We start from the raw sequence: 21,756 nt of genomic DNA, 5'->3' as shown, positions 1-21,756 counted from the left end.
CAGACAAAGTAAACAGAACATCATGTGCTCTTCTTGTCTTGGACAGGTCATATGACTTCCCTCGCGTTGATTATTGTAGCTAAAAAGTAGAGTGAGGCAGGCGCACACTTTTAATGTCTATGCTATCATATGGCAACACTTTCAGTGAATGGTCATTTTGCGTTGCTCCTGATATGGATTGGTATTTGGCTTTCGGAGTGCAACGATATTGGGTAAGGGACATCGTTTCTAGCTCGCTAGCAAAACTTTCACAATCAGACTCAGAAGTTAACAAGCGCTAGCTAGCTCGGTTTGTTGTGCTTGTGTTGCTGTCTCAAAGAGGCAGACAATAATCTTGTTAGGACAGCCTGTGAGGAGCAATTATCTGACTTCGTAGTCCCGTGTAGTTAAGTTAGTAGAGCATGGCTCATGCAGTTCCAGATTTGTGGGTTCTATTCCCAAGGAAAATGTATGGACTAAAATGTTAAATGTATGAGGGTAAATTAGTATTCCCTGCCTATGTTCTGCCAGGTTTTGGGATTATAAACTAACCAACTAATGTATTCATAATTTGGTCAGTTATAGCCAGCCAGTTGCTTGATTATAATGTTTATCTATTGCAGTGGCAGCAGTAAAGTGCAAAGTCATTCTTGTTTCTGACAGCAGAGAACTGTATGCTGTCCATTTGTGAATATAGACAAGTGACGAAGTCTTTGGCACACTTTGCTTCACTGCAAGCTGAGGACCCATCTGAAATACACTGTGTGTGTGTATGTTTATTATAACTGACCAAATTATGAATGCAGTAGTTGTTTAGTTTATAATCCCAGAACATAGGTAAGGAATACTAATTTACCCTCATACATTTGACATTTTAGTCCATACATTTTCATATTAGTATTTTTTGGTACTTTGCAAATGTTAAATATGAGCAATTTTTTTATGCATGAAATAACTCCTCCCCTATTCTTGACAAAATGATATTGTTATTTAAAGTAAAAATCTGAAGTCCACGGTAAAGTACACGTCATTGCATTGAGCCAGAGATGGTTCTTTGGTCACCACCCATCTTGAAGTTTCCGGTAGTTGGATATAATCAACACTAGAGAGCAGTATTGTATAGTGCTGTGCTTGTATCTCAAATTATATAAATCAATTCCTAGTGATCAATTCTCAAGTTTGTCTGTTTTTTACAGACCCTGTCTTTACTTTGTTACAACAACCTCTCCAGCATTTCTCTCATCCTATCAACTAGCATAAGCTGCCATATGTTGTCTAATGTCATAGAATACCCATTTGAAGGTCTCAAGTTAAAGCTGCAAAAATGCAACTTTTTGGACGACCCCACAAAATTCACAGGAATGTGAGTTATAGAGCTCATTGAAAGCATGTCTATGAAGAGGGAGATATGTTATGTGCCCTATTTCTATGCTTTCTGTTTTAAAGTTACATTTTTGCATCTTTTACTATTGTTTTTGTACGACCAGCTTCAAACTGCTAAAAATACTATATTTTTGTTTATGGAATATATATTTCAGTGGTTTAGATGGTACAATGATTCTCTACAACATACTTGCCTGTTTTGTTACTTTAACTGAAATCAGGTGTGATTTCTGCATATTGTATCTTGCATAGTACATCTTTATTAACCCTTACCGTAGCCATTTCAACTTCAATTTGGTGACATAAACATTGAGACGTACCAAGGATCCCAGATAGCAAAGAACTTGGTCTGAAGTGGGCCAAGGCTTTTTCTTCTGGAAAACATTTAATCACATGACATGACCAACACTCTTGACACATTGACGCACTGATAATAAGTCAATTGTTTGAGAGTGAAGTGTTTTTGGACTCAACTCAATAAATGTGTCACAAGTACTTTTACTTTAAAGAAAAAGGTTATAAACATTTTCACTGCAGATCTTGATTTCTTTGAATGCAGTTTGTCTATTTTGCATCAGGTTTAATGCAATATGGACTCAGGAGAAGTGTATCATCATGAGTAAATAAAGTTGAAACAACTGGATATTTGTTCTCCACAGTCCCTCATTGGACGATGACCTCCTATCGCCGTACCCCTACGGCCATAGCCATGGACCCTCGCACTCCCACCGTCATGTCCGAGACTGCCAGTCCATTGTCCATGGCAACGTCACCCATCAGACCTGGCCCGCCAGCAACCACACTGGGGTGCCCGTGGCTGAGTCGAAAGTCTTCATCTCTGACGTCCCTGGCACAACCCGATTGGTCACAGGTCAGTGGAGGAAATACTTATTTTGAAAATACCCCTAAAATTGCCCCATTAAAAAAAATAATAATAATCATTATGGCAAAATGTTATTTTCTTTGTTTCCATAGCTATTCAGCAGTTTAAACACCATACCCTTACAATATTAGGCTTTTGTCAAGTGAGATTATTTTCCAATTTTGTTGTTGTTGTGTATATAAACTCTAAAATGAAGAAATGATTTCCTCCCTACCACAGGTCACATTACAGTGGTCCACGACCCCCTGAGGACGGTGTCTGTGCTGGAGCCTGGAGGGCCGGGGGGGTGCGGGATGAACCAGAGGGAGGCGGTGGAGGAAACTGCTAGAGCCGGCAGGTGTCTCTATGCCCAGAATGGAGGTTTCTTTGATACTAGGACCGGGGAGTGTTTGGGGAATCTAGTGAGTGACGGGATGCAAGTGAGGGACAGCAAAGGGTTGCAGAATGCCCAGTTTGGCATCCGGAGGGACGGGACGCTGGTGTTTGGGTAAGAGCTGCCGGTCTCGTTGAATTTCCTTCTCAATATCTCTCTGTACCTCAACTTGAGCTCCATATGTGGTTGTAATGTGTATAATTTCTAACAGAAATTTGGACTTCATAACTTTTTCTAGACATGCTGTCAAGGCTTGTCGTTGAGATTGTGGAACACTGATCCTGTTATCATAAAATACAAAGATCTTATGTTTATTTTCTCAAACACAAAGGCCTTTATTACATGCTACGATTATTACTCATTCTAAATTATCGCAAGTCTTATCTCATCTCCCTAACAGCAATTATTATTATTGTTTCTCCATATGAAACTTTAATGAACTTCCGCTAGCCAAACCTCCATGCCCAAATTAAGCCACCCAACAAAAACACACGCACATGCCACAATAACCCTATCGCGTAGATGACGTCTACTTTGGAACATAACCAGTTAGATTAGGACGGTACTCCCTGTTCCCTGGAGAAGTGTGTTGTGTTGACCTGTCAGTCCTTCCGTGTAGAGTATTGGCTCTAGCTTGGAATTTTCCTGCTTCCCAGATAATGGTGTTTACGTTCAGGTACGTTTGATGGGGAAAAATAAGAGCAGTGAAAAAAGCAGTGGTCCCTAAACCGATAAAACCAGCCGCTTGGTTCTTGTGTAGTGGCTGACGTAATATTGTAATGGCAGAATCACCAAAACATTCACTGTGTCCAATGTGCCCCCCACATCTCATTCCCCCCATAGATTTTTCGTAGGTTTGAGTCCGAGGGCTTTGAACACTAAGCTATTTCACTGTCACAAATTGAAGTACAAACATTTCTTGTGGGGCCAACAAAGCTAGCCAGGTGAAAACACTGTGTACAGGATGCATTTGAGCTTTTTGGCTGACTAAGCCAACATGTTTTATCTCACTAGATTGCTGAATGTACCCTTTTTAACATGAGTATCAAATCATGTGATATCATGAGTACCTTGTTCCACAGTTGGTTATTCCTTTCTTGAGATATTTGATGCTGTTTGGGGGTAACTTTACTTTTTCCTCATCTTTGTCCCCGATTTACCCTCTCTACATCCTGTTTCTCTACATCTTTTTGTCTCAAGTTATCTCTCTGAGGAGGACGTTCAGGAAGAAGCCAACCCCTTTGTGCAGTTGGTCAGTGGGGTGGTGTGGCTGCTCCGAAACAGCAAGGTCTACATTAACCAGAGCATAGAGGCTGAGTGTGACACGACACAGGAGACGGGTAGCTACTGCAGGATACTGAGGATGTCTTCAACTTAGGCATACTTACTTAAAATGCTAGAGATATATGTAGTTAGTATTGACATATGTTAATATTACTTTATGTAAAAGTCTCCATTAAGTGCAGGTCTAGCATTGGCTTACTCAACCATTAGGAAGTAAAAAGCAGGACTGGCCTTACGTCAGCACTTGGTGGTAACTTTGTCCTAGACTTGATGTAGAAATCTGTTTTTGGCTTCACGTCACTCGTAAAACATGGCCATTTAAAACATCAGGGAGTTGTCAAAATAAATCATAAAAAATACATTTAGAAATATGAAGAGAAATTGCATTTGGCACAATTGACAAATGCATATGGTGAAACCCTGTTTGCCCATTCTGGTTATGTAGAATACATCATTGCTGTTTTTATCAAATTCAGCCAGTATGCTTCAATTCAATTTTCATGCATTTGATTCCGCAGGGAATTTCCGCCATTTTGTGGACGTAGTGTCAGCCAGGACAGCGGTTGGTCACGATGAGGAGGGGAAACTAATCCTGTTCCACATCGATGGACAGACTGACCACAGAGGGTAAGAATGGACAAGAGATGAGGAGTTGAGAAGAGGGTAAGGAGATAGAAAGGGTGGAAAATAATACAGGTGTAATTGGATGAAGGTGAAAAAGTGGAGAGTATTGTGGGAGTCAGGAGGGGGGGGGAGAAACTGGTTGGTCAAAGTGATGGAGAGTGAAAGGAATGTGAGACAATGCAGGTTTGATTGGAGGCAGAAGTGGGGCCATTTAGGCATATGAAGGGAGATGGGGCGAAGTAAAAAGGCTCTAATCAATTCTATTGATCTGGCTTTCTCTGCACCGGTGCAATGAACAAATTACCTCCTTAACCTAGAGTTTCATAAGTTTAAGACATGGCTTTGGAAAGACCACAAGGGGACATGTCTGTTCATGTCCATGGCCTCTCCACTCTATCAGGCCATATAAAGTCAATAAATCTTATCTAGTAAGCGCAGTCTCTCGGTGCAAATCAGACCAACCATTGACCTTCTCCAATGAATTGACCTTATTTTTCACACAATTAACATTGCTTCAGAAGTCCTTATGGATTTGTTTTGCTTCAAATGCAAGCACCTTCCTCCTATATGGCCTTATGGTACAGTACTGTACTAGTGGTTTTGTACCAATTGTTCTCTCCTCTCTCTAGTATGAATCTTTGGGAGGTGGCAGATTTTCTGAAAGGTCAGGGGGTCATCAATGCCATCAACCTGGATGGGGGTGGTTCCTCCACTTATGTGGCGAACGGCTCATTGGCCAGCTACCCCTCGGACCACTGGTAAGTCAATCAGAAAGCTCACGGCACATATTCATTGCAATGACTTAACAAGGTGGAGCTGCTTTTTGTGGCTTTTATTTTAGTCATATGTTATTGCTGTTTGACACACTGTAAATTATAATATTCATGATATTCATTCTCTCACCTGCTCTTTATCTCCATGCTCCTCTATTCCCTCCTTCAGTGTCTCAAACCCCATGTGGCGCTGCCCTCGGCGGGTCTCCACCATCCTGTGCGTCCACCAGCCCCAGTGTCAGCCTGAGGACTGCAGCGGGCACGGGACGTGCATCAATGGGCACTGCCAATGCCAGGAGGGCTGGAGTGGGACTGACTGTGACACCCTGGTGTGCCAACCTCCCGCCTGTGGTGCCCACGGTGTCTGTACACAGGGTGAGTGAGGAGTGGGTACAGTTTTTCTCTCCTCTCGAGTTCTGAACCAGCTCTCTGAAGTTACAATGAAATGCCTCTCTCTCCTATTTCTCTATTCTCTTTCATCTCATCCCTCTCTCCTGGTGCAGATGGCTGCGCGTGTGATGCTGGATGGAGAGGGAAGAACTGCAGCCAAGGTAATCAGCCTCTCTCTCTCTCTCTCTCTCTCACTCTGGCTTGGTTTGTTTACACAACAAGTCTGTCATTTCTCCTGGTGTGAAACATGTTGCTTGTCCCCAGGGCCCTATGATTTGTGAAGAATGTGCTCTGTCGAGCTTTGGCAATTACGGTTGGTAGTTATAAAGTCCACATTCCAGGGCAGTGCTTTAACACCTCCTAGACCTCACACTTTCTTTCACTGCACCTTCTCCCAACCCAATGGCCCTATAATACACTCTTTACCTTCCTGACCAAACCTGTGTCCTACATAACTGTATACAATGACATCTTGTCCTCATATCTTGTAATACTCCCTCCAAAATCTACAGTATCTGACCGTCCACCTATCACAGCTTTCTAGTGTCTTTTAACTTATTTTCTCTGTCTCGCTCAGTGTGTGATTTGGGTTTCTATGGAGACGGCTGCAACCAGACATGCACCTGCACTAACGGGGGCTTATGTGACACTGTTCACGGTGACTGCAGCTGCCCCATTGGTTTCCGTGGCGACTCCTGTGAACAAGGTGTGTTGCTAGTAGTGCGGCAGGATAAGTGTGTAATCCTGATTGATTGGTGTACACCTAAAACACGACCCTCCAAAGCAAATTCGTAATCCCCAATCAATCCCTAATTTCTCTTTCACATTTCCAGACTTTCCCTCACCTGTTTTAGTAATAGCACCTTGGAGCGCTTCCAATGTTATGATTTATTCCCAGTCTCACAGGGATAACGGTGAGCAACAAAAGCTTTCCCAGTGGTCTGGCTAGAACATTCTCCCCCTCTGTACTACTTCTGCCAATAGTCTTGCCCCAAATCTCTGAATGAGAACTGCTGGAACACATTAGCCCTAATATGCTAAGCCTTCGTTATATCACTTCCTTGGCCCTCTGATGCCCAAATCCTGGACTGAATACCTGTGGCTTTGGAGATTAAATTAAGCTATTGTTGACGTCTTATTGTCTTGTCAGAGCTGTTAACCCCGGATGTTGCAAGCTAGAGCAGTAGTTTTCAGCAGGGAAGTTTCTTTACATTAAAGCTTTATTGTATTTTCCAGTGACATCTCACCCTGTTTCCTTGGTGTCTCGCATCACTTCCTGTGTTCCCCTCAGAGTGTCCTCTGGGTTTGTACGGGCTGGACTGTGGGCAGGAGTGCCAGTGCCAGGACATGTGCCCATGTGACCCGGTCACAGGAAGCTGCAATGCCCTGTTCCAGGGAGATAAGAACCAGAGCATACACAGAGGTATGGAACCACCTGTTACTCCCCCACCTACTCAGAGCACTAGTAGTTGTAGTAACTAAATGGATCACAACATACTGCATAAAGAGGTTACAAGTCTCTATTCATGATTTCTGCACCTCAGTCTCTAAAAAGTACTAATAGTTTCATAGTTGTCATGCTGTAAAGTGTCTTGTACAGTATGTGGACCACTTCATTCTAAGCCTGGTAGCATAGGTTTTCTCCCAAACATGACTTGTCTGTTTTCATTGGTTACCCATCATTACATGGTACAAACATTCAGGATATGTATCAGTTGGCTGTATGTAGTCTAGGGCTGTCCCCAATTAAAAAGATCTTGGTCGACTGAAGTCTGCTCTTTCGCCAAATCGATTTGTTGACATTTTTAAACGTGTATTTCTCCATATAGACACATCCTATGTAGTTTGTTAAAATCAACTATATGCATTGAGCTTGTCTGATGCTTTAAGCTCACTGTTTGAAATAAGACACACGCCTCAAGAGGGAGCCAGAGATCTAGATAACCAGAAGAAAAATCTTAACCTGACCCAACCATCCTCTTCCTCTCCCGATGGCTTTTGCAGATTCTTTCATTACTCTCCCGAAGTTGCTGGTAATTGGCTACTCGAGGAGTCGGCAACCTTTTTTCATGTGGCATGCCAATTTATCTTACCATTTCTACCGATCTGTGTGCCAGTTATGGTTTTCATATGCACATTTATAAAAACGTCTTCATATCTCAATCATTGTCATGTGGTTACTCAAAATGATATCTAAATTAAAATGATACAAACCTAAAAAGTAACTTCTATTGCTGTTGGCCAACTATGTAAAAAATAGCCTACATAAAGCAAACAAATAAAAACATTGCAACCTGCTGATATAAAATATCCTATAAATCACACAGGCATGGCCTGTCTGCAATGAACTTAAAACATTTCTATCAACTATTAACTTGGGTCTGGTCTGAAGCTTGCTCTAGTAAACTTGCAACATTGTATAAAATATTCTGGGCCCTCAGGTTCCTGCTCCAGTGAGCATGGGACAGACACCGCTGTAGACTATTTGCGCAAGTGATAAGAAGCAGTGCTTGACTTGGGCAGGAGCTCACTGAAGCGGAGTACCGACACCTCAATGTCCTACTGCTTGAGCTCCTGTACCTCTTATAGAATATTAGCTCATAACTATTGTGGAGCTCATGCACCTAAATATAAACAGTACCAGCACCCAAAATGGGGCCGGGACCTATTTCAGTCTAAGTCAACCACTGATGAGAAGTGATCAGGTAGGCCTATTTAGTGACATTTCCACTGGATCAGAGCATGACATTTTTCCATTCACACTGAGTGGTATTTGAAAGGGAGAGCGCTGGAAAGATTTTTCAAATACATTGAGGAACTACTGTCATTCTCAATGGATGTTAAAACATACTTTTTTGCTTGCTTTTTGAGGTGAAGAAAACATGACTTTGAGAAGCTCCACAGCTCATTAGTCGTGATGGGTTAAGCAAATCAGAAATACTATCAGATCCCCAAATGGGCACACTTTATATGCTTATAGGCCTACTTCTAAGTGTAATCAGGTGCGTGTCCTTACTCAACATTGTCTTTTGTCGGGAGCACTCCTGTCAATGACTAAATGGAATTGGCAAAATTTGTAATGAAATAAACCAACTTGTTCCTCACAAGTGTTGCATAGGTTGTGTGCTCTTAAAACAATGTGTCCACTCCGACAATGAGAACGGTAAAAGGAATAATATATTGAATGCACTAACAGAAATGACCATAGCTGAACAAACATTGTAGATTAAGAATTAACGGTAAATGTACTACTGGTGATATCTTTAATGTGGAACTGATAGACGCTAACAATCAAACGCAAAAAAAATCACACAATGAAGTTATGAAACAATGAATGTGCACAAATTGGTCGGAGAAAGTGCATTCTGGAGAGAAGTGCATTGTGCATCTGGGCGAGTCATGGTCAATCCGACGTCTGCATTGGCCATACAGCATTTATGGTGAATCGGCCTCTGCAGAAGTCATGGCATTCACGCTTCGCAGCGCAGTGCAGAGCTGTTGTGAAGGAAGTAGTACAGCTCCCATCAACCGTCAACCAATAATGTCAATGCGGAGCTATACAGGGCCCTCCGCATTGGTTCATTTGGGAGGTGCATGGCTGCTGCATGCCTCTGGAGGAGCTGTAATTGCGTTACACCCTCCATACGGCGCCTCCGACCACATTTCAGATCTAGCATAAATTGGCTTTTAGTCTAGGCCTTCGCAATAGATTAGTTCACTGAGATGGCGGTGTGTGTGTGATACACGCATGCTACTGGTCGACAAATAAAAATCTTGGATGACCAACAGCCTGTCAACTAATTGGAGGGCACCCTAATGTAGTCGCCCTGTGTGTCTAGTGTTCTCATTGTAGTACAAATCAGGAAGGTTTATCTCTGAGATGATCTCAGCTGTCCCAGCACACCCAGACTCATTTCCCTTCCATGTATTACCTCATTTCATCTCTTCCCCTCTCTTGTTCCTGTCTGTCATTTTACCTCCCTTGTTTGTTACTTGTTGGCTATATGCAGTGTTGTAACAATCTACAAGAGGGGAAATAATCATTTACAATGGTGTTTGTTCTTCACTGGTTGCCCTTGTGGCAACAGGTCATAAATATTGCTGCTGTGATGGCACACGTTTGTATTTCACCCAATATATTTGAGTTTATCAATTTGAGTTTTCTAGTTCTTTGCTGGTCTGTGTAATCTGAGGGAAATATGTGTCTCTATTGTCATACATTTGGCAGGAGGTTAGGAAGTGCATCTCAGTTTCCACTTAATTTTGTGGGCAGTGTGCACACAGCCTGTGTTCTCTTGAGCCTGGTCTGCCTACAGCGGCATTTCTCAGTAGCAAGGCTATGTTCACATAGTCAAAGCTTTCCTTAATTTTGGGTCAGTCAGTGGTCCGGTATTTTGCCGCTCTGTACTCTGTTTAGACACATTGGAAATAACAATTTTAGTTCTCATGATTTGGTTGGGTCTAATTGTGTTGGACCAGCTTGCTTAGGGGACTCTTCTCCATGTTAATGTCTCTGTAGGGGATGACTTTGTTATGGAAGGTTTGGTAATCACTCGCTCTCTGTCTGCATCTCTCCTTCATTCTGCTGGTTGTGTCCATATGTAGGGCATAGTAGGGATGTGTTCATGAGCTCTCCTAAACTATGACAGGCCCGTGCAGACTCTAATCTCACCACTTTGTTTTACTTTAGTTATCTCTGTGGGATCCACCATCTCTATTTACTCTAGTTCTATGTTGGTTGGCGTTTTTATGTGTGGGGGTTGTAACATCAACGTCACACTACACTGACTCATTCCCTCTCATTCTAGTGTGTTCTCACTCACCCCCTCCCGCAGTCCTTCATCCCATGTCCTCCAAGGTTGATCGCCCTCTCTGAGCATAGCCCAGGACAGTGCTCTTTATCAGGATGATGGGCTGACTGGCCCTCACCACAGTCTACTGACTGCCTGGCTGCCACTTACAACACACGTGTAGGAGTTTAAAATATTTAGACCCTTCTAAAGGAGAGGAGGGTTAAGGGGGGCTTAATCAACCTGTGTTGGGATGTATGTCACAAACTAGAGTAACCCTAATAAATCCCCAGTCCTCTACAATGTACAGTTGAAGTTGGAAGTTTACATACACTTAGGTTGGAGTCATTAACTTGTTTTTCAACCACAAATTTCTTGTTAACAGACTATAGTTTTGGCCAGTCTGTTTGGACATCTACTTTGTACACGACACAAGTCATTTTTCCAACAATTGTTTACAAACAGATTATTTCACTTAAAGTTCACAATTCCTGTGGGTCAGACGTTTACCTACACTAAGTTGACTGTGCCTTTTAAACAGCTTGGAAAATTCCAGAAAATGATGTCATGGCTTTAGAAGCTTCTGATAGGCTAATTGACATCATTTGAGTCAATTGGAGGTGTACCTGTGGATGTATTTCAAGGCCTACCTTCAAACTCAGTGCCTCATTGCTTGACATTATGGGGAAAACAAAATAAATCAGCCAAGACCTCAGAAAAAAGATTGTAGACCTCCACAAATCTGGTTCATCCTTGGGCACAATTTCCAAAAGCCTGAAGGTACCAGGTTCATCTGTAAAAACAATAGTACGCAAGTATAAACACCATGGGACCATGCAGCAGTTGTTCCGCTCAGGAAGGAGACACGTTCTGTCCCCTAGAGATGAGCGCATTTTGTTGTGACAAATGCAAATCAATCCCAGAACAACAGCAAAGGACCCTGTGACGATGCTGAAGGAAACCGGTACAAAAGTATCTATATCCACAGTAAAACAAGTCCTATATCGACATAACCTGAAAGGCAGCTCAGCAAGGAAGAAACCACTGCTCCAAAAGTCATTAAAAAAGCCAGACTACAGTTTGCAACTGCACATGGAAACAAAGATTGTACTTTTTGGAGAAATGTCCTCTAGTGTGATGAAACAAAAATGAAACTGCTTGGCCATAATGACCATCGTTGTGTTTGGAGGAAAAAGGGGGATGCTTGCAAGCCGACGAACACCATCGGACATAAGACAGGGAATTATTACTAGGATTAAACGTCAGAAACATTGAAACTCAGTTTCAGTATTTGGCTAAGGTGTATGTATACTTCCGACTTCAACTGCACATATCAAGTTTCATTTCTTAATAGCTTGTTTGCAATGTTCCTTGTGTTTACGCTAGTATGTAAATGTAGAGTGCCTTCAGGAGGTTTTCATACCCCTTGACTTATTCCACATTTTGTTACAGCCTGAATTTAAACCGGCTTGAATACATTTTTTTTGTCAAACATCTACACACAATATCCCATAATGGGAAAGTGAAAACATTTTTTTAGACATTTCTGGAAATGTACTGACAATTAAATACAAAGCTAATTTGCATAAGTATTCACACCCCTGAGTCAATACTTTGTAGAAGCATATTTGGCAGTGATTACAGCTGTGAGACTAACCCAGACTATGGGCTTTCCACACCTGGGTTGTGCAGTATTTGCCCATTTATTATTTTCAGAAGTCTTCAAGCGCTGCCAAATTGGTTGTAGGTCATTGCTAGACGACAATTTTCAGGTGTTGCCTTTATATTTAATTAAACACGGTAACTCGGCAACTTAGGAACATTCACTGTCTTCTTGGTAAGAAACTCCAGTGCCTTGTGCTTTAGGTCCTGCTGAAAGGAAAATTAATCTACCAGTGTCTGGTGGGAAAGCAGACTGAACCAGGGTTTCCTCTAGGATTTTGCCTGTGCTAAGCTCATTCCTTTATTTTTTTATCCTGAAAAGTTCCCCCAGTCCTTAACTATTACAAGTATACCCATAAGCTGATGCAGCCATGACTATGCTTGAAAATGGAGAGTGGTACTCAGTAATGTATTGGATTTGACCCAAACAAACATGTGTTCAATACAAAAAGTTAATTGCTTTGCCACATTCTTTGCAGTATTACTTTAGTGCCTTGTTGCTAAAAGGATACATGTTTTGGAATATTTTTATTCTGTACGGGCTTCCTTTTCACTCTGTCAATTAGGTTAATATTGTGGAGAATCTACTATGGTGAACACTGAGGATGGATCAACAACAATCACAACCATTAAACTCCAACTGTTTTGTTGGCCTCATGGTGAAATCCCTGAGCCGTTTCCGTCCTCTCTGGTAACTTAGTTAGGATGGACACCTGTGTATTTGTAGTGACTGTGTGTATTGATACACCATCCAAAGTGTAATGAATAACTTCACCATGCTCAAAGGGATATTCAATCTGTACCTTATATAAACTTAGCAAAAAAAAGTCAAGTCCCTTTTTCAGGACCCTGTCTTAAAAAGATAATTTTGTAAAAATCCAAATAACTTCACAGATCTTCATTGTAAAGGGTTTAAACTCTGTTTCCCATGCTTGTTCAATGATCCATAAACAAACAATTAATAAACATGCTCCCGTGGAATGGTCGTTAAGACACGAACACCTTACAGACGGTAGGCATGCTGCAAGGAGGCATGAGGACTGCAGATGTGGCCAGGGCAATAAATTGCAATGTCTGTATTGTGAGACACCTAAGACAGTGCTACAGGGAGACAGGACAGACAGCTGATCATCCTCGCAGTGGCATACCACGTGTAACAACACCTGCACAGGATCAATACATCCGAACAACTACAACAGCCGAGTTACACCAGGAACGCACAATCCCTCCATCAGTGCTCAGACTGTCCGCAATAGGCTGAGAGAGGCTGGACTGAGGGCTTGTAAAGCCTGTTGTAAGGCAGGTCCTCACCAGATATCACCGGCAACAACGTCGCCTATGGGCACAAACACACCGTCGCTGGACCAGACAGGACTGGCAAAAAGTGCTCTTCACTGACGAGTCGCGGTTTTGTCTCACCAGGGGTGATGTTCGGATTCGTGTTTATCGTCGCAGGAATGAGCGTCACACCGAGGCCTGTACTCTGGAGTGGGATCGATTTTGGAGGTGTAGGGTCCGTCATGGTCTGTGGCGGTGTGTCACAGCATAATCGAACTGAGCTTGTTATCATTGCAGGCAATCTCAACACTGTGTTACAGGGAAGACATCCTCCTCCCTCATGTGGTACCCTTCCTGCAGGCTCATCCTGATATGACCCTCCAGCATGACAATGCCACCAGCCATACTGCTCATTCTGTCTGTGATTTCCTGCAAGACAGGAATGTCAGTTCTGTTGCCCATGAGGAGATGCGCTGCAGTACTTCATGCAGCTGATGGCCACACCAGATACTGACTGTCACTTTTGATTTTGACCCCCCCCCCCCCCCTCCCCCTTGTTCAGACACATTATTCCATTTCTGTTAGTCACGTCTGTGGAAGTTTGTCTGTTGAATCTTGTTATGTTCATACAAATATTTACACATGTTAAGTTTGAAAATAAACACAGTTGACAGTGCGAGGATTGCTTTTTTTTTTGCTGAGTTTGTGTTTTTCCATCTCCCAATAGGTGCCCTTTGTGAGGCATTGGATAACCTCCCTAGTCTTTGGGGGAATCTGTTTTTAAAATTCACTGCTCAACTGAGAGACCTTACAATTATCTGTATGTGTGGTGTACAGAGATGAGGTAGTCATTCAAAAATCTTGTGAAACACACTTTCACACAGTGAGTCCATGTATCTTATGTGAGTTACGATAATTAGTTGTTACTCCTGAGCTAATTTAAGCTTGCCATTAAAAAAAAAAGGGGTTTGAATATTTGTTGACTCCAGACATTTCAGCATTTTCAATTTTAAATGTGTGTCGGCCAGTGACAATCTATAGGTAATCCATTCTAAATTCAGGCTGTAACAAAAATGTGTAGGTCACGTGTTGCTTGAATACTTTCTGAAGGCACGATTTGCTTGAGGCAATGTTGAGGAATAACAAATAGGTGTTTGTACTTTGATTCCTGTTTTTATGGAGAGAGAAATTGTCACAGCTAATGCAGTCAAACAAGGATGCTGAAGCGACCATCTATAGTTGGTACGATATTGTGTGTGTGTGTGTGTGGATGAGACTTTGGACATGAGTGGTTTCTGTAATTGCTGTTTCCACTGTTTCCACAGCTGGCCATTGTCTGGCCAATAAGATGTTTGCAACATGGAGCGAGGAGGAGGCACACAAATCCAAGCCTTATCTCTCCGAGTAAGTGCCAAAGGTCATTTCAGCTGAAACCCCTCCCTGAGGGTAACCACCTACAAATCAATCTAACCGCCCTCCTCGCATGCACAGCCACTCTCCCTCCTTTCAATCCCTCCGTCACTCTCCTATTGTAAATTTATGCAGATGAACATTGTGCAAAACACAGCCTTTCTATTTTTTCACAGCTTGGCTCAGACAGAAAAATTCATCACTTAATCACCTCGTGTGACTAGAACAGCATGTCCACTGCTATGTTTGGTGATGTGCTAATATTTGCATGGACCAACAGTGGTCTAGACCTGTATTTAGCGGGCTTGACCCCTCCATACTTGTAAACACGTCACAGACTGCAGGAGCCATACGCATTTATTAACCCCCTTACCTTTCACATGCTAGTGAGGGATTGTTTTGAGTTGCTATGGTTTCATCCACAGATGGAGTGAGAGGTTGAAATGTATTTGTTCATTGATCATCTTTCTCTCCCGTTCTCAATTCCTCCTCACATTTTTACTCATTGTCCTACAAATGTTCATTTTTGGGGCCCATACTAATATCAATGAATCCTCTTCTGATAATAATGATAAAAATGGGTTTGATTTGGATTGGATATGTACATTTTCCAAGCGCTCTACACACCGCAAATATACCTATTTCACTTCCGATGCCTAGTACCTGATGTCTTCCATTTATCTCCCCTGTTCTCTCTTCTCATCCCTCCATCTCTCCTCAGGCAGTGCTGGCTCATCGTCACTGGCCTGTTGACCTCTCTGCTGTTGTCCAGCCTGGTGGGTCACCTGATCATGTGTTGGCGGTCCCCGGCTCACCACCCCGGCCGTGTGGACTACTCCTACGTGCCACTGACAGAGATTGGTGGTGCGTGCAGTTCAGGGGAACGAGGGAAAGGGTCGCAACCCAGCAGAGGCGTATTCGAGATGGACTCAGACTCCCAGGATGAACTGTGGTCGGGTCCGCGCTGAGGGAGGGTGATGGGGGACGGGTGGGAGTGAACTTACCCTGTTAGGACCTCTAACATATTGTAAAGAGGGGAGGAAGGTTTATATAGAGAATGGGTTGCAATCAATGAAGGAGAGGAAGAGATGGAGCCAGGGATAGAGAAGAGCATAAAGAGGTCAGAGCTGGAAGGAGTGCAGTGCAGAGAGGGATCCAAGAGAAGGAGGGAGGGGGGGTGTGATGACGAGGCCACCGGATGTTTCAAACTCTATCCCCTATTTGAAGAGGGCTATTTGTATTTTCCCTCCGGCTCATCAGCCACCATCTCGTTATCCACAGTGGGTGTAAAGAGGAAAAACAGACTGAGAAGAAAGAGGCATAGAAGTAAAAGGAAGAAGATAACTTCTCACTCTTTGCACTGTTTTAAAAAAAAACTAAATGACTATTTTACTGTGCTCCACTCTAGATTTTTCTAAGTGACAAAGAAGAAACAATATGCCAAAATATTTCATCGTGACTAATATCAACCGTAGACTGTATGTTTCCATATAAGAGTAGCTATTTTAAGGGGACATAAACAGAGAAGGCCTTTGTTTGCCATCCTGTTCCACAAGCATGGGATGGATTTCTCCACTTGTTGCCATGAGAACAGACAAGGTAGGAACTTTGAACCCTAGCCAGGAAATCCCCAACGCTCCAACCCACTGAACCTTGTAGTTATGGAGTCCACTTTATCAAATGATTCAATGTGAATGCACCCAGGTTCACTGGGATTGTTTTTAATATTTCTAAACAATTTTTTTCTGCAAAGTCATGTTTCCACCAGCCCCGTGAAGCACCCATTTTTGTAACTGTTCAGACGAACTGTTGAAATCATGTTTAAAGGTTGTCTGGGTGCCAAGTGTGCTTCTGGTTCAGCCAAAATGTTCTAAGGCAGCAGTAGGGATTTGAATGCAGAAATAAGCATGTACTCAAACTAGTTTGACAGGACCTGAGTCAGGATATTTTTTTTGTCTGATGGATTGTTTGTTGACTGCTCCTTGACCCCAATCTTAATTATTTAACAGAAAGTTAACTCTAGTTATTTTTCAGTTGAGGCTTCTCGGAGACGAGATAATCCTTTCTCTTTTCCATATTATGAGAATTGTGTGGCGGCTTGGTGAGGTGGAGATGAGTGAGTGGGGGGGGGGGGTGTAATTATGTTGGGAGAGTGTGGATGTAAAGAAGGATGTTGTTCAATTTTAATCAAACTGTGTGGAGTTATCTCTCAGACTAAGGTTAGGATTCACTTTGAGAAATAACAGGGGTTGTTATATTACAAGGCTGTGGGAGAACACTTGATGGGAAATGTGTTTTGTTGATGTTCTTACATGTGTATTTAACATGCAGGTTACCAGATTGTGGTCTATATGGAGGCTGTTAGGGAGTTGGATTGTCCTACTGAGACTACTAATGACTTGTGCTCAAAAACAGTGAAAGGACTTTATACAGTGACAATGACTCACTGTGTGCTAGCGATGCTGTTGTGTTTGTATAGTTACCTATCTTGACTCGCACTTCCTTGAACTGGTGAAGAAAATGAAGGAATTTCATTTGCGCTCTCACTTCAGGCAAGGCAAAAATGCAAATCAGGGTGTTTGCTTGAGTAGATGTTTGTTTCAATACATTTGCCTGTTGTAGAGTTGCGAGACTGGTTTTGTTTGGTAAATTGTAGATGTTTTATTATGCAGCTTCTATGAGCTAGCTGGACAACTAGAGGTGCCTGGCCTCACTACCCTGGAACATATATGTGGCAGGTTAGCCTTACGGTTAGAGCATTGGGCCAGTAACCGAAAGGTTGCTAGTTCCTTGCTAGCCATCAAGGTGAAAAATCTCTGTGCCCTTGAGTTAGGCACTTAACCCGAATTGCTCCAGGGTCACACTGGCTGTGACCCCACTCTCTGAAGGGTGTCTTGGAATGAGTTGGGATATGCAAAAAATGAATTTCCAAATCACACACGCGTATTAATAGGACAAATTATAAGCACCCACCAAATAATTTTTATTACATACTGTACGCTTGCAATTGATGGGTCTTTTGCTTGAATGTCTTTTTTTTTTTTTTGCACCCTTTTGCTGTAATAGTTTTGGCATATTATAAAAAAGTATTTAATTGTTTTTATATTGTTCAGATGTAGCCCAGCATGGGTTGTTATTGTCTGTGTGTTAACAACAAACCAGCCCTAGCCAGAGTACGAGCCAGGCTGCGGTACACACCGGTAGGGTTTGCGGGAGAGTGCCGGACATAATTTGCAAACCAATTCTACATGTAGAATCTGTTCGGTTTGTATTTATTTTGAAAGGCGCATTGTGTAAGCTAGCTGTGCTTTGTAGTGACCACTGCCTTGAGGGCCCTCTGGATTTCAGCCAGCCGGAGGAAGGATGACTGATCGATGAAACAGGGAGCTCCTTTACATAAACAGGAAGTGCACCTAGCATAATTCCAAATGATTGTGGGTTGATTTAATATATATTTGTTAAAAATTTGACTTCCTCTGTGTTTTACTCAGGCAAGGACATAATTATGTTTAGTCCCCATCCAATAAGGGTCAGGAATTGATACTTCAATATTTATAAGTTTGATCATGTGTTAATATTTGTCAAGGAACGTATTTGATGCACTATAGTCATATATAGTGTTTAATCACAAACTAAAGTCAATGAACTGAAACTGGTGTAAAAGTTTCCCATGATTGTGCTTCCTTTACTGTCATTGTGGTGAATGACAACTCGCATACCTTGTCTACTTGAAACTTCTTGCTGTTAATATGCAAATGTCAAGAATTGAGAAACTGCATTTTGTTGAAGGTGGTTGGCATGTCACTGCTGAGTTTTAGTAAAGATTATTTTTCACCAATAAAGCCTTTTTTCCAGTATCAATGTATTCTCTGGGCTAGGTTGGAACTATTTAGGACTTAATTCATACACCTCATTCACAAGTGGTTTATTTTGGTGGACAAAGGAAGTAGCCTAGTCCGTAGGCTGCCTCCACAACCGCAATTAACTCATTTGATTGATTTTTATAATCTCATGCGTCCATTACATGTTGGTGTTCAACAGTCAACAATGTTATTTTCCATGGGAGTGACTGACTGGATGGCCCACCCGATCACTTGCTGACTCACCCATATCTGCCCCGCCTTCTCCGTCCTGTTCAGCTGATGCAATTCTTAAGAGGGATGTCACTCTCCCTCCCTGCATCTCTTTGCTCCTTATTCTGCTTTTTCCCTGTCCACCTCTTTTCTGCTCCCTCAATGTCCTCTCTCTGTTGTCCTATCATGTTCTTACTCCCGCTTATCTCCATTCATGACCTTACCCACATGACCTAGAGTGTTTGTGACTACTTCAAAACAATAACTTAAGCATTCATTGTAAATATTGAATTTCTGTGTGTGCCTTCGCTTTAGTGTTTGTGTTTTTCTTTTTAGAGTAGACTGGCAGGAAAGGTTGACCTCCCACGGTTTCTTTGTGTTGGTTAGAATTCACTTGTTTGCCTGTGAACTGTCACACCCTGGGTCAATGTTAATCAATCAGAACCAGACCCAAATTCTGTGTTTCACCTAATCATCGATCCTATCGCAGGTTATTTTGGGTGTCAAACATACTGCAGGCTATGTGCGTCTTTGTCTTATGACGTATATTATTGTCCATTCCTAAGGGACTGGAGGAAAGAAATTGATTAACCTATTTCACATTGATTTCATTTGTTTTTTTTACCCATAGTTCCATATTAATCTTTCCTAGTGCTTTGACTTGACATAAGTTGTTGAGGGATGGAAATGTCACCCTCTGCCTATCAATGGACAGTGTCAATCCAACCACAGAATGTGGCTAAATGAAATAGCCTGTAGCCTACCACACTTAAATGAGACCTCCCTTAACTTTGCATACCCCTATGTTTTCACAGCCTTGTCTCTTTACCCCACAGCTTGAATACACAGCTCTGTTTTCTGTCCCAAATTCCCAACACACCAAAACTCTTTCACATGGCCTTTCGACATAGGTTTCCTTTTCTTTACCCCCCCCCCCTCTATTTACAAACTGTCCTCTCACTCAAGGAATAGCTGTCCCTAAGGATGCATTTTAAATGGTCTACCCTGAGAAGATTCTGTAATGTTCTTTTCTGTCAAATGCATGGTTTAAATTCACCGTGTTAAATATCAGAGAAAATGCAAATGGTCTTTTGTTCTGTAATAAAATGTACGTTATTGATTATTAAACTGCTGAAATTATGATGACAAGTCATCAATGAACTGTGTCCCCTTGTAGCTATTGCAAAAAGGATTGCCCACTTTGAAACAAACATTAGCAACATTATGTATGGATGTGGTTTCTTCACGTGAAAGGGAACATGTATTGTATTTTTTATACAATGACGATGGCCCATTTAAATGACACAATGATTGTTTACATTTTTTTTTTAAGTGCACTCAATATATTGACAGAGCGGCTGTGGTATCTGAGAAAGTCTACTTGATGTTAGGTGGATTGACATTACTTACACCTGATGGTAATTTAACATTTTATCAATATAATCCATATTTGTTTCTGAAAAACATGTTCTTAATAGAATAGAAATCCAACAGTATGTTGTAATTTGTTTATCCAAGTAAAATTTGACCTCCAGTTCTGTAGGTCAAGAACACTCAGGTTGATTTTTAGTGATGTAACACTGTTGTGGAAAAAAGGAAACGGCGTTTAGCTGAAAGCTGCATCTTATCAGTTATGCAATAGTAGCCAACTAAAACTGCACAGGTGTGGCTGTTTTTGGGCCTGGAAAATTACTGAAAGAGCTGGTTAGATTTTGAAAAAACATTTACATGGACACGTACAGTTGAATTCGGAAGTTTACATACACCTAAGCCAAATACATTTAAACTCAGTTTCACAATTCCTGACATTTTTAATCCTAGTAAAAATTCCCTGTCTTAGGTCAGTTAGGATCACCACTTCACTATTATTGACATTTCACATTCTTAAAATAGTTAATTCAGCTTTTATTTCATCACATTCCCAGTGGGTCAGAAGTTGACTTGCACTCAATTAGTATTTGGTAGCATTTCCTTTAAATTGTGTAACTTGGGTCAAACGCTTCAGGTAGCCTTCCACAAGCTTCCTACAATAAGTTGGGTGAATTTTGGCCCATTCCTCCTGGCAGATTCTGGTGTAACTGAGTCAGGTTTGTAGGTCTCCTTGCTCTCACACGCTTTTTCAATTCTGCCTACAAATGTTCCAGAGGATTGAGGTCAGGGCTTTGTGATGGCCACTCTAATACCTTGACTTTGTTTTCCTTAGGCCATTTTGCCACAAATTTGGAAGCATGCTTGGGGTCATTGTCCATTTGGAAGACCCATTTGCAACCAAGCTTTAACTTCTTGACTGATGTCTTGAGATGTTGCTTCAATATATCCACATAATTTTCCTACCTCCATGATGCCATCTATTTTGTGAAGTGCAGCAAAGCACCCCCACAACATGATGCTGCCACGCCTGTGCTTCACGGCTAAGATGGTGTTCTTCAGCTTGCAAGCTTCCCCCTTTTTCCTCCAAACATAACGATGGTCATTATGGCCAAACAGTTCTATTTTTGTTTCATCAGACCAGAGGGCATTTCTCCAAAAAGTACCATCTTTGTCCCAGTTAAATACAGTAGTCTGGTGTTTCTATGGCGTTTTTGGAGCAATGGCTTCCTTGCTGAGCGGCCTTTCAGGTTATGTCGATATAGGACTTGTTTTACTGTGGATATAGATACTTTTGTACCCGTTTCATCCAGCATCTTCACAAGGTCTTTGCTGTTCTGGGATTGATTTGCACTTTTCACACCAAAGTATGTTCATCTCTAGGAGGCGGAATGCGTCTCTTTCCTGAGCGGTATGACGGCTGTGTGGTCCCATGGTGTTTATACTTGCGTACTATTGTTTGTACAGATGAACATGGTACCTTCAG

The 21,756-nt window shown here is 42.0% G+C and overlaps 1 protein-coding gene across 1 annotated transcript; it reads left to right on the top strand.

Annotated features, from left to right (window-relative positions):
- Positions 1-17: 17 nt before the first annotated feature.
- On the top strand, positions 18-20,043 carry nagpa (N-acetylglucosamine-1-phosphodiester alpha-N-acetylglucosaminidase). The gene is made up of 12 exons (XM_064948237.1): positions 18-212; positions 2,022-2,233; positions 2,465-2,732; positions 3,819-3,958; positions 4,421-4,529; positions 5,156-5,284; positions 5,469-5,674; positions 5,803-5,850; positions 6,267-6,395; positions 6,981-7,112; positions 14,745-14,823; positions 15,551-20,043. Exons 1-12 carry the CDS (start codon positions 130-132, stop codon positions 15,795-15,797), a joined length of 1,782 nt encoding a protein of 593 aa, XP_064804309.1. The 5' UTR covers positions 18-129; the 3' UTR covers positions 15,798-20,043.
- Positions 20,044-21,756: the final 1,713 nt, after the last annotated feature.

Source organism: Oncorhynchus masou, chromosome 30, assembly GCF_036934945.1.
Source record: "Oncorhynchus masou masou isolate Uvic2021 chromosome 30, UVic_Omas_1.1, whole genome shotgun sequence".
NCBI classification, from domain to species: Eukaryota; Metazoa; Chordata; class Actinopteri; order Salmoniformes; family Salmonidae; genus Oncorhynchus; species Oncorhynchus masou.
Note: the sequence above shows the minus strand (reverse complement) of the source record. Positions and strands in the feature narration are given on the sequence as shown.

What these genes read in the sequence shown, in the direction of transcription:
- nagpa (XM_064948237.1), top strand. Translation starts at nt 130, where the DNA reads ATGGCAACACTTTCAGTGAATGGTCATTTTGCGTTGCTCCTGATATGG. An exon ending in GACGGGACGCTGGTGTTTGG is followed by an intron (nt 2,733 to 3,818) that starts GTAAGAGCTGCC and finishes TTTTGTCTCAAG; the next exon opens with TTATCTCTCTGAGGAGGACG. An exon ending in TCCAAGCCTTATCTCTCCGA is followed by an intron (nt 14,824 to 15,550) that starts GTAAGTGCCAAA and finishes ATCTCTCCTCAG; the next exon opens with GCAGTGCTGGCTCATCGTCA.